General features: G+C 45.4%; 1 protein-coding gene across 4 annotated transcripts in view; it reads left to right on the forward strand.

Moving 5' to 3' along the window:
• LOC119965744 (cadherin-6-like) overlaps positions 1-17,517 on the forward strand; it is a 206,715-nt gene that overhangs the window by 14,071 nt on the left and 175,127 nt on the right. For all 4 annotated transcript variants that reach the window (XM_038796523.1, XM_038796524.1, XM_038796525.1 and 1 more), the window contains exon 2: positions 16,142-16,534. In XM_038796523.1, the coding sequence (XP_038652451.1) occupies positions 16,304-16,534 (231 nt within the window). In that variant the 5' untranslated portion in view covers positions 16,142-16,303. The remainder of the gene's footprint in view (positions 1-16,141; positions 16,535-17,517) is intronic.

Consider the following 17,517-nt stretch of genomic DNA (forward strand, 5'->3'; position numbering starts at 1 on the left):
TGCTTCGTAATGAGTTTCCTCCGGGTGCTCCGGTTTCCTCCCACAGTCCAAAGATGTGCAGGTTAGGTGGATTGGCCATGATAAATTGCCCTTGGTGTCCAAAATTGCCCTTAGTGTTGGGTGGGGTTACTGGGTTATGGGGATAGGGTGGAGGTGTTGCCCTTGGGTAGGGTGCTCTTTCCAAGAGCCGATGCAGACTCGATGGGCCGAATGGCCTCCTTCTGCACTGTAAATTCTATGAAAATCTATGAAAAAAATGAGCGGACAAGTGTTATGGTTGCATCAATTTTGGGTGAGATACCGAGTTATATAGGATAAGGATAAATGCAAATGTAGTTTCCGAATTAGGAATGGATCTGCACAGAGATTTAACAGTAGACACCACCACTGCTCTTCAACACAACTGCAAGAGCAAGTATATCAAGCTACAATACAAGCCTTAAATGGACTGTCAAGCTATGCACACCCCAGTTTGAAACTCAATCTTCCTGCATGCTTATATTATTTCTATTCCCTTTATCTTTTTGCAAGTTCCCCTTGCTGTTTTGGAAGAAGCAAGACAGATAGCTTGGATATTCAGAATGAAAGCTATAATTTCTTTTCTCTATGACCCTATCTCTATGACTCCAGCAGGGTAACCTAGAGAAATATTCAGCTCAAATGTGAGCATTATTCATTTTTTAAATAAATATTTTTATTAGCTTTTTCAAAATTTTTCTTATACATAATTTATATTTCACATATTTAATACACATTTAACAATCTCTTCCTCAACCCGAAAACAATTAATTAATTAACTAACTAACTAACCCCCTCCCATTTTAGCTGCTGACTGAGGTTAATTCCTTAAAGTGAGGTATAAACGGACGCCATCTTATATGAAACCCCCTCCTCATTCTGTCTTAAACTAAATTTCATCTTCTCAAGGCTTAGAAACTCTATTAACTCTCCTAAGCATATTGAGCCACAGGGTGGAGAAACTGACCTCCAACCCAATAGGAACCGCCTCCTCGCCACCAGCGAGGCAAAATCGAAGACATCTGCCCCCTGCCCCTGTCTGGAGCTCTGGCAAATCTGACACCCCGGACATGACCCCTCGGGGACTGGGTTCTCGGTCCAACTGTAACGCTGCCGACATGGTGCCAAACAAGATGTTCCAGAATTTCCTAAGTTTCAGGCACAACCAAAACACGTGTACAGGATTGGCTGGCCCCTTCCCACATCTGTCACAAATGTCCTCAACTCCTTCAAACATGCAACTCATTCTCCACCTCGTCAAATGTGTTTTGTGAACTACCTTCAATTATATTAGTGCCAACCTGCGTGAGGTCGATGCATTTATCCTCCGTAAAAGTTTGTACCAAAGCCCTTCTTCCAACATCTCCCCTAATTCCTCCTCCCATTTGGCCTGAACCCTATCCAGAGATTCTGATCCTGCTTCCATAATTTTTCTATAAATAACAGAGTTAACTCTCTCTTTCCACCCCCCAAACCATCAACAACTCCTCAATCAATGAAGGGGGTAACATTGGGAATGTGGGGAAGATCGCCTAGCGTTATTCTTAATGTATGTGATGCAATGAAACATACATTAATTACCGTTCAGCCCCGGCAACAGTCGGCAAGTGAAAAAACATGAAGCTGGGATGAATGGAGATGGGGTTACTGACCAGCGACCAGCACGGTAGCATTGTGGATAGCACAATCGCTTCACAACTCCAGGGTCCCAGGTTCGATTCCGGCTTAGGTCACTGTCTGTGCGGAGTCTGCACATCCTCCCCGTGTGTGTGTGGGTTTCCTCCGGGTGCTCCGGTTTCGTCCCACAGTCCAAAGATGTGCAGGTTAGGTGGATTGGCCATGATAAATTGCCCTTAGTGTCCAAAATTGGCCTTAGTGTTGGGTGGGGTTACTGGGTTATGGGGATAGGGTGGAGGTGTTAACCTTGGGTCGGGTGCTCTTTCCAGGAGCCGGTGCAGACTCGATGGGCTGAATGGCCTCCTTCTGCACTGTAAATTCTATGAAATATCAGGGGTGTGGTGGCTCCTGCTGCTGGAGATAATGGGCTGCCTTCTCACATGTAACTATTCCAGAAGCTGCACAAAATAGAATCAAAACATATCACTTCGGATTATTAGTATGAAACTTCATTATGGATTTCATGAAAGCGACTTATTATGAAAAATGCAGCTGCTAACACACACTGTGCTCTTTCTTCCCATTCATTCTACATCAGGAAACCATGCCATGTAGAGCTGACCAGCACATTTTCCAATGGAGAATATCTGGATAACGCATTGTGCTTTGCAAAGAGTTCAATTTCTTTAGCTGAGAGGGTTAAGTTACGCAGCACATTGTGAAGTACTATGGGAAAGGTTTGACAGGCTTTGCTCTCTTTTCTTTTGAAAAGAGAAGGATGAGAGGTGACCTAACAAGATGTCTTTAAAACGATGGAAGGTACTGAGAGAGCCACCACAGGGAAATGTTTCCACTTGTAATGAGTAGAACTCGAGGCCAACAATATAGCGTAGAAAATTCTTTACCTAGATGCACTACAAAGGAAGCAGTTGAGGCGAATAATTTGGATGTATTGAAGGGGAAACACGAGGGAGAAAGGAATAGAAGGTTGTTGTCATAGAATTAGATGAAAAATTATGGAATGGAGCATAAATGCCGACATGGATTGGTTAGGCTGACTGGTCTGATTCCATCAAACATATTTTATGTAATTCTATTTAAAGCTGCTTTGAAACATTTCAACACGAGACACAACGTTATCTGCTCTTTAAAGGTGGCAGAATCACAAGCCAACACCAAATAATATCAGCTTTAGTCCTGGACTGTGTTTGGATTGCTGCTGACATTTTCCTAACATCATTGTCAATCAGAAAGAAAATGTACTGTGCTCAGGGTCAAACGAGGCAAACTAAATCACACGCTGCCCACCCGAGTGGAGGCTGTAAGAGATTAGAGTAATTCAACTGAAAGAGAAGTCATTTCGAGTGAGGTTTATTGGCAACAGAGCTGGATGGATAGGTGCCACAATGAGGAAGGTGACAGCAGCTGACCTTAGCTTATTGCATGTGGAGCTGATCAGGGCAAACAGATGGCCATCATGTCGAGCTCTATCTCCCACACCTGATATCACAGCGCTTGTTGCGCGTATACAGGGTTTATGATACTCTGGCAAAAATTGTGCTGTTGATTGTACTACCACTAGTCTGGAACTAAAGAAGGAATGAAGACAATAGTTTCCTCACACTGATGTTTCAGGAATATGAAGAGGAGAATCAAATAAGAATCCAGTGACATACCATTAAGTCTGGCCCACCTTTACCTGAATTTGGATTGAATCTCATGCAAGTCGCACTCCACTGCAGACAACAATACTTCAGAGGTGTATGTTGCTCTTCTAGACTCTTTCAATAAATTCAGTTGATGAAACAGCTGGAGGTAATGGAGTTAACCTCGGAGGAATGAGGACAGAAGCACACCACTCATTTTTTTAAAAAGTTCTTTGGAGTATCCAATTAAGGGGCACTTTAGCATGGCCAATTCACCTACCTGCACATCTTTGGGTTGCAAAACCCACACAAACACGGGGAGAATGTGCAAACTCCACACGGACAGTGACCCAGAGCCGGGATCAAACCTGGGACCTCAGTGCTGTGAGGCAGCTGTGCTAACCACTAGGCCACCGTGCTTCCCTTCCACTCATTTAAATAAACCAGGCTTTCTGTCCTAGCTGATTTTTTTTTTCAATTAAGGAGGTAAGATTTTTGTTTCAATAATTAATTAAACTCGTAGCCAGGTATGTTATAGCCAATTAAAAGCCTGTTATTGGCACAATGTTTGCAAAGAGGCAGCTATCCAAATAGCAATACCACAGACTGTTGCCAGAAATGACTTATTGGTTGCCTTAACCGTGTAACGTCATCGTCTTTCTTGGCTGCACTCGATTATTTAACGGAGAGAAACATTCATAATAAACATGAAATACCCAGAATCATTTTAAGGACAGGTTCAAATGGGTTGTCAGCACTAATGGTCAGCGACTCATTAGACTCAGCAAAATGGGGACTAATGTTGTTCAGTTGAGGAGGTTGTTTCCTGCGACTAGTTTGCGTAGACCAGGCAAGGAGAATGGGTTTTAACCATGGTGCCATCAAGCGACATGAGTGAGAGGAAAGAGAGAGTTAACCTGGTGAAAAGTTAACTCCAGTAACAATGGGGTAAAGCACAAAAATACCCTCCAGGATGTCACCTTTATTTTCACAGGAGCCTCATTGATCTCAAGGACAAAGTTGTTCAACTGAAGTATCATTTTCCTTGGGGATATTCCTACTTTATGTAGCAAGATTAAAACTTAAACTAAAATGCTTCTCTCCTATTGCCTTACGCAGGCAATTAGGACTTCTTTTTATTCACTTCTGATAAAGTGCAGGAGGATCCGATTTGTGTTCTTTCTCCAATTCTTTAAACTTCAGTTCCATTTCAGTTTGGACACTGCAAGACTGTAATGCTTCATGACCAGAAAGTAAGCCAGTTAAAATTGGCATTTCAAAAGATCTTCTGGATCCTGCACAGCTAATCCTATTCTGTTATATTCTTGCCGTTCTTTCCGCAAGTCCAATTTGCCTCAACCTCTCTCTGGTTGACTTTAACCCAGCACAATCTGCCTCAAATTGCTCGGGTCCGGGAGCTCAGTTGGAGCTCTGGGTCAGTAAGTTGCTGTATCAGCTTCATTCCAGAGAGCTGAGTATCTCGGCTTACATTCCAGGGATGAAGGAGTGCTGCAGTGTTGGAGGTGCTGTTCCCTCAGACGCACTGATACCCAGTCAACCCTCTCAGAGTGGAGTAAAAGATCCCATGCCACCATTTTGAAGAAGGGCAGGGAAGCTTTGCCCAGTGTCCAGGTCAATATTTATCGCGCCACCAAAGTCACTAAAAACAAATAATATGGATATTATCACAATGCATTTGATGGGACCTTGCTGCGTGTTAATTGACGACTGCATTTCCTACATTACAACAGTGACTACACTTCAAAGACATGTGCAATCTTTTCTTGTAACTTAACTTTTGGAGTCCAGGTATAATTCTGGAAATTGTACACTGAACTCTGCCAGGCCAATACATCCTCTCTACGGTGTGGTGGCCAGAACTGTCCACATTACTCCTCCAAGCTATTGACCTTGAGGCACTGGTGCTGCCAAATGAGGCCAGATGTCATACCAAAGGTTTCAATAGCTCAAACATGCTTCTACCTCCATGTACTCTAGTCCTCTAGATATAGAAACCAGCATTCCATTGCATTTTTCAATAATTTTCTGTACCTATTTACATCTTTTTAATGGCCGCCCTAACTGGACCCCCAAATCTCTTTGGAACTCCACTGTTTCTATCTTTTCGCCATTTAGAAAGTATGTTATCCTCTCTGGGAGATGCAGTGGTGCAGTGGCAGTGCCTCTACCTCTTGGTCAGAAGCTCTGATTTCAAGTCTCACTTCAGGACTTGATGGCCATGAAAGGTGCATGCTTAATGTGGCCAAACAGGTGGGTTATCAGCCTCTAAATGCTTCCAATATTCTTCTTGGCAGGTGGTAAGAGCAGGAGAGTTTCCTGGTCAGCCACACTGCTGGAGGACCCAGCAAACCACTGCAGTTTCTTGCCGGGCATAGTCATGGACATGTTCAATAGAGGTCCATGGCTGTCAATGCCCTCGGAAGGCAGGGTACCAGCCGGAGGATTATTCTATCCTTTGAGATTCACGTTTGGATAACATTAGAATCCATTTCTGCCCTTTCACTTAATCTGTCAATAACTCTTTCCAATTCTGCCATGCTTACAATGTAAGCTATCTTTGTGTTGCGGGCAAATTTGGATCTGTGACTTTCCATCCCATTATCTGAGTATTATCTAATAATTTTCATGTCCATTAATTCAAGTATCTTCCAATACTTCCTTTGCTGATTTTGATATCTGTTCCGAATGTGCAGGCACTCACAATTGTGGCTTATTCCTTTTTCCAGACGGATAAGGGGATTTAGAACAGTACAGCACAGAACAGGCCCTTCGGCCCTCGATGTTGTGCCGAGCAATGATCACCCTACTCAAACTCACATATCCACCCTATACCCGCAACCCAACAACCTCCCCCTTAACCTTACTTTTTAGGACACTACGGGCAATTTAGCATGGCCAATCCACCTAACCCGCACATCTTTGGACTGTGGGAGGAAACCGGAGCACCCGGAGGAAACCCACGCACACACGGGGAGGACGTGCAGACTCCACACAGACAGTGACCCAGCCGGGAACCGAACCTGGGACCCTGGAGCTGTGAAGCATTGATGCTAACCACTATGCTACCGTGCTGCCCCGGGATGTAGACTATATGCAAAAAAAAACAGTTATACCTCTAATATTCCCAATTCCAGGAAATGTATTATGTGTGCAGCATCCTGTCCTTTTCTAGAGATTGACTAAAATGGCTATTTAATGAATTTTTACACAAGTTTTCACAGTGACTGTAATTTCCACTTAATGAATTACAGTTCCAATATAGATAGACAATACATGACAAAATGTAATGAAACATGTCTTTTATTTCCATTACTGAGTTATGGCCTGTCTCACAAGTGGAAATTAAAATCGTATTTCATTGCCAGCTATACTTGTGTAATGCTATTTAATGGTGCTGTATTAATTTAAGGCTTCTTTGTTTATTTTTAATGAATATAGCAAATGTTTTAAATCTATTTACATGACTTCCCTTTCTGTTTCTATGTTATTATCTTGTACAGAATGATGGTTGCCAAGCACTGCTGCTTTATAGCGTAAGGGACCTGGGTTCAATTCCATCCTTGGGTGACTGTGTGGAGTCTGCACGTTCTTCCCGTAACTGCATGGGTTTCCTTCGGGTGCTCCGGTTTCCTCCCACAGTCCAAAGTGGTGCAGGTTAGGTGGATTGGCCAGGCTAAATTGCCCCTTACTGTCAAAGATGTGCAGGTGAGATGGGGTTAGGGGGTTACAGGGATTGGACAGGAGAGTGGGCCGAGATGGGGTGCTCCTTTGGAGGGTCGGTGCAGACTCAATGGGCCAAATGGCCTCCTTCTGCCTTGTAGGGGATTCTATGGCCAAGTAATGATGCTGTACGTATTCTATTGGGGGCCGGTTTAGCTCAGATGGCTGGATAGCTGATTTGTGATGCAAAGCGAGGCCAGCAGCGTGGGTTCAATTCCTGTACCAGCTGAGGTTATTCATGAAGTCCTGTCATCTCTACCTTGCCCCTCGCCTGAGGTTGAACCTCAGGTTAAACCACCACCAGTCAGCTCTCCCCCTCAAAGCGGAAAGAAGCCGATGGTGGTCTGGGACTATGGCCACTTTACTTTGGCACAAACTGGGTGCCAGAAATGGCGCGCAAGTGTAGGTTACGCATCAAAAGTGTAGGGAAACGTCTGCTATTACTAGAGAGATGTGGTGGGAGTGGCTACATTGGGTTCCATAAACCTTAAGCTGGTTGATATGGAACCAACCTGTTTTTCCATTGGGGTACGTTATTTTGTACACAGAGGGGCTCATTTTATCTGAAGTGGAGTAGGGTCCTGCAAATTTAGGGGTGAGGAACAAACTGGAATTATACAGAGAAACCATCACTTTCTGACTGACTGTATACTCTACTGGGTGGACTGTTTTATCAAAGCAGGCCTTACTTTGCTTTTTCCTAGCGCCTAGTCGGAAAGCTGCAGCGAACTGTGCTACTTTAATATTTTCCGTGAGTTGTTGGACTGCTTTTTCGTGGGTGAGGGTGGTGACTGTGGGGCTGGCCAAATCAAGTCCTAATAAATATTCAGTTCCTTTGATGGGTCGTCTGGTCATGAGGGTGTGGGGGGGGGGCGGGGGGGGGGGGGGGGGGGAATCCTGCAGAATTTGATGCTGTTCCTAATAAACATATGAGCAAATTGGAGAACTGTGTCCCATGTGGTGTTATGCTGTTCCACCATTTTCCGAATAGTCACTTTCAGGGTCTGATTCATACGTTCCACAATACCGCTGGATTGGGGGTGATAAGCAATGTGGAATTTTTGTTTTATTCCAAAAATCGTTAGGACATTCTGCATTCCTCTGCTGGTGAAATGGGAACCTTAGTCTGATTCAGTGCTGCGGGGAAGTCCCCAGTATGTAAATATCTGCTGTGTTAAGATCTTGGCTGTTGCCTTAGCCGTGTTTGTCCTGGAGGGAAATGCTTCCCCCCCATTTTGTGAAGGTGTTGATTACTGCCAACACGCATTTAAAACCATTTCTGCAGGGGGGGAGGGGACCAATGTAATCAAGGTGTAAATTCGTCCATGAGCCATTAACGGGTGTGTCTTAATTGCCCTTTCCTGGAGTACCTTTCAGGATTATTCTGTGCACAGATTAAACAATTCTCAACATAATGCGTGACGTCTGCTTTTACATCGGGCCACCAGCACAAAGGTCTTAATTGGACGATGGTATTGTCTATCCCCTGATGTCCGTGTCCGTCATGAAACTGGCAAATTATCTGGTTTCTGTCCTGGGTGGGGACCACATAAATTCCATTCTTTAAAATTATATTGTCTTGTACCATCAGTGAGTCCTTGAATGTGCCGTAGGGGGCTGGGTAGTTTCCGTCTAAAACTTGCTTAAGAGTGTCGTTTGCCTTTTGGGCCTGGGCTAAATCTTCGATATTGGTCTGTGAAACCTGGAATGCGTGTATCGGTTCACTCTCGGGGGGTTGCCAAAAGTGACCGTGTCGTGTTCCTGACTTGGCTAAGAAGTCTGCCTTTACATTACCGGGTGGGCAGAACCGATGATGGCTTCTGACTTTGATTTGCCATATGTGCAGTCTTTTGCTGTCTCAAGAATATGCTTCAATAATGGGGCTGAGGGTAGGGGTTTACCATCAGCAGATATGAATCCTCTAGATTCACACAGGGGCAGGTATTCTGTCAAACTATTGCAGACAGATTAACTGTCCGAATATATATCTGCGGGGGTCGGGGAAAAATCTGGGTGCTGCACTACACATGCTATTGCTGCTAATTCGGGTGCTTGTGATCCTAATTGGCCTGGCAATTTTAAAGATATTTCCTCTCATGCACGTCCCTGCACGTCTTCCACATAAATACCATATCCTATTATTCTTTTTCCATTGTTAATGGTGGAGGAACCATCTATAGAAATTTTTAAAGATTTATCCATGGTCGGGGGATTCCGTGTTCTGATGCCTGCTCGTGTGGGCAGCGATTTCGGAATAAAGGGTCCTGTGTGGTGTTTGGCTGCAATGATCTGGCACTCATGTGGGGTTCCTTCATACTGCAAGTTGTCCGCTAAAAATGTGTGGGTCTTTGTCCGTTTAACTGTGATGTCCCTTCCTTGTAATAACAGTGTCCAGCGAGCTGCTCTGATCTAGCTAACTGAACCGTCCTTTAACCTACCATCTAGCAGTAGCTGCGTTGGGGTGTGCTCGGTTAAAATGGTTACGGGGTTGAGGCCTGTGATATATGCAAAATATTGAACTGCCCAAAAGACTGTGAGCAAGTGCCGTTCACAGGCTGAAATTCCTTGCTCCATGGGATCCAAAACTCATAGGCTACAGGTCCTAAATGGTCATGTCTTTCCTGTAGTAGTACTGCAGAGAGGGTTCGGTCGGTGGTCGCTACGTCCATGGCATAGCGAGAGTGTGGGTCTGATACCTGCAAAGCGGGGGCTGTGCATAGGGCGTCTTTTACTTCATTGATGGTGTCCATGTGCTAAGGAAGCCATTCTCATCGGGCGTTCTTTTTAAGGAGTTCTGAAAGTGGGGCTACTTTTGTGGCAAAACCATCTATATGGTTCCTACAATACCCAACTAATCCTAAGAATGATCAGGGAGCAGTGACATTGTGGGGCAGGGGCAATTTAACTATTGATTCAATCCGTTTCTGTTCGATCTCTCTTTTCCCATATGTGATAATGGTGCCTAAGTAAAGGACCCTTTCTTTCAGGATCTGGGCTTTTTTTGGGTTGACTTTACATCCAATTGATTGTAAGAGACCGAGCAATTCGGAAACAAGCTTAACATGCTCTTCCTTTGTGTTCGTCTGTAGGAGTAAGTCGACCACATACTGAATAAGGCATTCAGGGCGGGAGATTTGGAAAGTCCGTTTGCCATTTGTCGATGAAAAATGGAGGGGGAGTTGTGGAAACCTTGCGGGAGGCATGTCCACGTATACTGCTGTCCTTGAAATGCGAACACAAACTTGTACTGACAGGCCTTATCTAAGGGAATGGACCAAAAGCCATTGCCAATATACAGCACAGTAAACTACTTAGCATGTACTCCCTGCGTCAGCATGAGTTCGGGACTCGTGGCCACGGGGTGGGGGGGGGGCTGCTGCTAATAGGATGACCTTGTTGAGCTCTCGGTAGTCAATGGTCAATCTGCATGAACCGTCGGGTTTCTTTACGGGCCAAATTGGGACATTGTTTGTTGAGGCTATGGGCCAAATTACTCCTTGATCTAGTAAGCTATTGATAACTTTTGCAATCTCACCCTCGGCTTGCTGTAGGAAACCGTATTGCTTCTGGGGTTTGGGATCGGAGCCTGTAATTGTGACTGTTCCCGGAATTTTTCCACAATCGTGCTTGTGCTGGGCGAAGGATGCTTTATGTTTTCTTAGGACCTCTCTAATCATCTTATCTGTATTAATGGCTTGCGGATCAAACCAATAGTCGCCTACTGAGCCAATTCTATGTTCGTAGTCTCCTACTGTGAGCGTGGCGGGGGCTCTTACTGTTCTGGCCATTTTCCATATACACTTATTCATGGGGTCAAAGGAAAGGTTGTGTGGGCTCATGAAGTCGATTCCTAAAATGTGCTCTGCTGTTTGGGGCAAGTCCACTAAAACAACGGGGTGCTTGGTGTTTATGTTGCCGATTTGAATATCTACGGGGGCCGTAATGTTTGGCTGTTGTACATGTCCTGTAAATCCACTAAGAGTGATTGTGTCTGTGGTGGGACATTTGTCACGCTGAAACATTGTGGAGGAGTTTAAAGTGGTGTGGGACCCCTGTGTGTCCCAAAGGAACTCTACTGGGTGTCCCTGGACTGTACCTGTGACTACTGGTCTGCCTGATTTGTCCCAGACTGTGTCGCAGACCCAAGTTGGGGAGTCCGAACACTGTCAATCTGTGCTATTAATCACTGCATTATCTGATCGGGTGCTAATGCTATGTATGGGCCTAACATTGTTCCTAGGTTGGGTGTTCGATTGCTGGTTCCGTTGCTGGTTCGGGGGGGTTTTGTCTGCATTCGCGGGCGTCATGTCCCATGTGTCCACAGTTATAGTATCCTCGTGGTGCCTGTGCTCTGGGGTGCTGATCTTCAGTTCTGCCCTCATTTACCCATGCGGGGTCCTGAGTAGTCCTGACTGGGTTAATATTCGCTTCTGCCTTCTCCTGATCTGCTTTTCTATATAGGGACTGTTCCCAAGCTCGGGGGAGTCTCTTTAAAACCCACACTTCATTATGTGTGGCGTCTGCAAGGTCGTAATTTACACAAGCCTTTTGACCTGCTTCTGTGGCGTGGGAGACTAAAGTACGAGCCTATTTAGTTGTGTTGTTGTTATCTACGTTTGTGCAGTTCAATTCCCCAAATACCGCTTTGAAATGGATCCAAAGGCGACCTGCATATACAGTCGGAGGCTCTTCCTTCTTTTGTCTACATCGGTTCAAACCTTCTACGGGATCCCCTCTGTTGTATCCAATCGCGTAGAAAATAGCTGCCTTCATCTACTGGAGGCTTCCTCCTCCTACGTTCTGGGGTTCTGATAAAGCTGAGCTAATGGACGGGTCAAGGCTCATGACTATGAGCTTAATTTCCTCCTGTTCGTCCAGACCGTACATAATTGTTTGCTGTCGTACTCTCTCAAAGAAATAATGTGGGTCTGCTGTGGGTTCAAATGGTTCAATTTTGGTGCAGGCATCTCTCAATTGGGTGCTGGTTAGTGGGGTGGTGTAAACGAAGTCAGGCTCCTCGCGATCCTGTGACATGCGCTGTGTGGTGACTGGATTCATTGGGGGTGTGTGCTGCCTGTGCAGTCGGTGGTTTCCTTTTCGGTGCCTGGGGGGCTCTATTCTGATTTTCTGTATCCTCCACATATCTCTGGGCGGTTTCATTGAGTTCTTGCCAACTGGGGCCATTCTCCTGATCAAAATTCACTCCAAAGGTGTCTCTGAAGCTGTTTTGCACTGAAAGCAATGACTGTAATTTTGCTATTTGTTGCCTATATTTGGCGTGATCTACTGTACTCTGTCTTTGTTGTGTTGTGGAACTATGGAGCACTTGTAAAGCTGCCTTCAAATCTGCGCATTGTTTCTTTAGCTGTTCTACCTGCTGTTGCGTCTCTTCTCAGACCAGAATTGCCCGCTGTGTATCTTGGTCGGCCTTATCGTACTGGGTCTGAAAGTTGCTCAGGTGAACTATACAAATTGGTGCGCCCGTTTGACATCAGCCATCTCTTTATCTTTAGCTGCCAACTGTTCCCGGAGTTGCTCATTAATTTTCTCACATTCACTAAAGTTTTCCTCATTCTTCCCCTGTCTGTCTGTGGAGCATCCTCACAACTTTCACAATTGTGCCAAACAGGACACGATTGCCATCCGCTTACAAACTTTCACTGCAACCTTGGTTAGGTTGTCCCACTACATTTGTCCTATACTTCCTGGACCTGACTCTTCATTTGAACAAAACCCGGACCAAAGAGGCCATCCTTTCCCCTTCAAATACTTTCTCAATTCCTCTTCCCATATGGGGCACTGCTCTGCTCCACTGGTCGCTGCGACCTCGGGTTCCTGCGGGTTCATTAGGCGTTCCATTGCCTTTGTTGCCATTGCTCTATTATCTCTTTTCCTCCCGTTAATTTGGGGCAAGGGGAATAAGGCGCCGATTCGAACAGCGGGTATGGCCGAGGCTATTTTCCGGTTCACAATACTCCCAATAGTTTTAAGCAACAAAATCTAATGAGTTTACCTTGTATCCCTGTTAGTACGCATTCAAGTTAATTCACACTTCTGAATCTTGGAGATTTGATCAATACGGGCCTTACACATGTGGTTTCTTTGACTTTTCTCAATTGGGTTTTTAATGAAAAGTTTTGTGGGTTCTCTCGGAGTGACAAAATCACTTCTAGGTCGAGTCCTGTCAGATGTCTCCAATAATGTGCCAATTCGCACCGGAGACGCCAATAATGTTGCTGTTTTTAACTGGATACTGATATGGCAGTTATTACTGACGATATTGCTTTTCAGAGTCGTCAGGTATCAAATGTTACCACCACAAGGTCTCACCGGATATCGATCAAAGACCAAACAACCAGTTAGTTAGTTCAAGTTCAATGATAGTTTATTTACACACAAGAATTACTTCGACATGCAACATAAAACGCTACAAGCTAAATTACACCTAACACTACAACAACCTGTACTTAACTTCAGGCACCCGGCTTTATGCAGAGGAACAAGGCCTTTGTTCGGATCTTACATGGCTGGGTCTGGAGAAGTGACTTTGTTTCTGCTGGGCTCATCTGTCTGGTAGCGATCGTTGGTCTTGAACTTGTCTTCTGGTCGTGATGCTACACTTGGTTTTAGGCGTAGGTCCCGGGGCCAAGAGAGACCGAACACATGGCAGTGTCTCTCTTTATCCTTCTGGGGTTTCCCGCTCTTTTGGGTGGTCCTTAGCTTTGGACCCAATAATTCGACAGGCCTCGATTACTGCCTTCGATTTTGGTCAATAAAGGGGCAGGTGCCTTAATGGTGGGGCGTGTCCTGTGTGGTCATTGGCCTTGGCTTTTTGGGCTCCCTGAGCAAAGGGAGTGGCACCGATGAGTCTGTTTCTGTATCTGTTACCTGAGTACAGGTCTTTTGTTCTGGGGAAATGGGCCGTTAGAATGCAAAGTAGCTGGGGTTTCGATAGCGTCTAGTTATCTAGTTATTACGCCGATATACATAAGCTCTGAGCATCTGAGTCCTGAGTTAACCATATTTCCCATGGTCCTTTGCAGGTTGCCATATGTCCCAGATCCTTTGTAATGGCCATCCCAGATGGCTACTGGGCGCAGATGAGTGATTGGTGCTTTTATATTATTATGGGCAGGCAGTGGCGTCGAATAAAGAAAAGAAAAAAACAAGGTCTATCCTTGGAGTAGGGGAAGAGCTGTGAAAGTGATGGTGGGAGATAGAGAATTGAAGAAGTATTTTGATGAGCACTTGAAATGCCACAGCACACAAGGCTTTGGACTGATTAGAGATCACTGATAAGAGATTGCGCAACCACATTGTGGGTTCATTTACTGAGACTCGGCACTTGGGAACATTTATACACGGACTTAAAGCTTGGACATTTCAGCAACAGCTCTGCTTAAATGTAAAAGTGAACCTAAAACCAAATTGCATGACACACTTCCTTCCTAGTGATGTCATGCTGCAATCTCTTGAAACCATATTAAAGCAAAGCTGAGAACACACCGCTGGCCGTCTGTCTCGCAGCTGTAATCATTCTCTGCATGCTGCCCGCACTGCCGAGTTGGCATGGACTCATTTCTGTATATCAAAATCCTGAAATCATCTCCTCCTGAAACTATTAACCTGTGTTCAGGCTGCATCCCCCCTGAGCCCTGCTATAAATGGAATATCCACATTCCCTGCTCTCGAGGAAAACTGTTCTCACTGCCCGCAGAACTCCTGTTTGTGATGTGAACAAGAGGAGGTCATTTAGTCCACCTTTAAAGGTGTACAGATTAAGTGGATTGGGCATGCTAAATTTTTTCCCCTTAGTGTCCAACGATGTGCAGGTTAGGTGGGGTTAGGGAGATAGGGTGGGGGAGTGGACTTTGTTGGGAGGGTCGGTGCAGACTCGACGGGCTGAATGGCCTCTTTCTGCACTCCAGGGAATCCATGGATTCCATTCCATCATTTACTGAGATAATGCCAGATTTGCCACCTAGAACATAGAACATAGAACAGTACAGCACAGAACAGGCCCTTCGGCCCTCGATGTTGTGCCGAGCCATGATCACCCTACTCACACCCACGTATCCACCCTATACCCGTAACCCAACAACCCCCCCCTTAACCTTACTTTTATTAGGACACTACGGGCAATTTAGCATGGCCAATCCACCTAACCCGCACATCTTTGGACTGTGGGAGGAAACCGGAGCACCCGGAGGAAACCCACGCACACAGGGGGAGGACGTGCAGACTCCACACAGACAGTGACCCAGCCGGGAATCGAACCTGGGACCCTGGAGCTGTGAAGCATTTATGCTAACCACCATGCTACCCTGCTGCCCCTAACTCCAGAAATCTGCCTGCCCCTTCATTGGACTGCCAAAACCTATCAATCGCAATTTTAGACATTAATTGCCGCTTGTGGAAGAGAGTTCCAAACTTCTCCCACCCTTTTCAAGATTCTTAAAATTCTGTCTCTAATTACTTGACTATACCCCTAAAGTCCTTTTCTATTCCCAACCAATGGCAACAGTTCCTTGCCATCCACCTTCTCCTGATACCTTGAAAACCTGGATGAAACCTCTCCTCAGTTGATCTTCCATGTCCCAATACTGAACAAAACCCTATATCATTTGATTATAATTGCGAATCAAACAAATGTGTTTTTCCTGACATCCTCCGCGCTGGTATTTTCCTCAGTCAGACTTGGCATTGGTGAAAGCTAACGTGGGTTAGGCCTCCCGGACCTGGAGTTTTACCATCGCTTTTTGCACAGTGCGTTCAAGCGTTATTTTAAATTTCAGGCCCACAGTAAGTGTTGATTTTGTGCAGTGGAATCTGTTTTGTCCAGCTTGTTTAGTATGCGTGGGGGTGGGTGGGGAGGGGGGGGGGAGGGGTGCACCGGGGGGGGGGGGGGGGGGGGTGGTTGGTGAGGGGGCACCAGTGATGGACACTTTGCTGAATTCCAGTCAAGTACAATGTTATCAGTGGAATTAGATTAGCAATTCAGATTCAGCATCAGCAAGCATGTGCTGTATTTTATGTATCTGCTGTTGAAATTGAAGAACGCAGTCCGCATTTTGAAACATGATTCTGTTTATTTTCTCTCTCTCTTTCTCTCGCTTTAGAAATCCCCAGAAACTAAGAGTACTTGAAGATTGATTGAAGACGCTGTAGTTTACAAATGGAACAAAACGGATAGTCAGGGAGTCACTTTGCCGCTGAAGGGTAATTGGAGCGCCGCCGACAAAACCCAGATAGACTCTGCAGCCGGCAGCTCCCAAATAAGAATGGCGGTATCGAATTGCTGTGTGCTGCTGTTGCTCTGGGCCTGTCTGCCAGAGCCCGGCCAGGTGTCCCCACTGTCTGCGAGGACTGCTGAAGAGCAACAGGACCGGGTGCCAGTGAAACCTTCGGTTGTCAAGCTTTCTGTGTTACATCGCTCCAAACGGGGCTGGATGTGGAACCAGTTCTTTCTGCTGGAAGAGTACACCGGGGAAGACCCGCAGTACGTGGGCAAGGTAAGCGCTGGCAGACGTTCCTCTTAAGTCATCCGAAAGAAAGGGTTGCAGGTGTCAGTTACAAATGAATGTGTGTTCCTGTGCCATGCCCCTGACTGTTATTTTAATGTGGATATAAAGACCTTTACTTTCCACTAGTTCGTAGAATCATAGACTTTACAGAGCTGAAGGGGGCCATTCGGCCCATCGTGTCTGCACCGACATACTTTAGGCCCATGTTTCCACTCTATTCCCCTAACCAGTAACCCGACCTAACCTTTATAGACACTAAGGGACAATTTAGCATGGCTAATCCAACTAACCTGCACCTCTTTGGACTGTGGGAGGAAACCGGAGCACCCGGAGGAAACCCACGGAGACACGCAGACTCCACAACAGACAGTCATCGAGGCCAGAATTGGATCCACTCGTAACATCGTAAAACAAATAAATCTCAAATTAATGCGCCCAGTGCTTCTTTGCCAATGTCACCGTCAGCAATTGCTGGTCTTTCAGCTCCCAAAGTAACGACCTCAATGCGACAGAATGCAGTGAGATTGTACAGTCTGGAGCCCTATTCATCAAAGTTGGCGACGATCAAATCTAACTTTTTAGAGCTGCGACAGAAAATGACTTGATAAATAATGTGGTGTCAAGAAACACATCATCAACATAATGGAGGTCGCCTGCGTGCCCCTTTAACACCTTCAGCAGAATTTCGATTTATATTTTAATCAGCAGTTGCCTCCTTTGATGATCTCCAGCCGCTGCAGCAATTTGCTAATACAAATCTTGCACTGAACTGTGTATTTTTTTTAACCTGATAAAAATTGCAGTCATTTGGTCAGCTATCCCAGTGACTCTGCAATCCAGCTGTTATGGACTGATTCCCCTTCCAGTGAATGATCTTACAGACGTGTGGATCCTCACGCGCAATTCCAATGTAACTGTTTTTCAATTGCTCTTGAAACAATGGATTGAAATTTCCCCCAAAACATTAGTTA

The sequence above is a fragment of the Scyliorhinus canicula genome, chromosome 5, assembly GCF_902713615.1.
Source record: "Scyliorhinus canicula chromosome 5, sScyCan1.1, whole genome shotgun sequence".
NCBI lineage: Eukaryota > Metazoa > Chordata > Chondrichthyes > Carcharhiniformes > Scyliorhinidae > Scyliorhinus > Scyliorhinus canicula.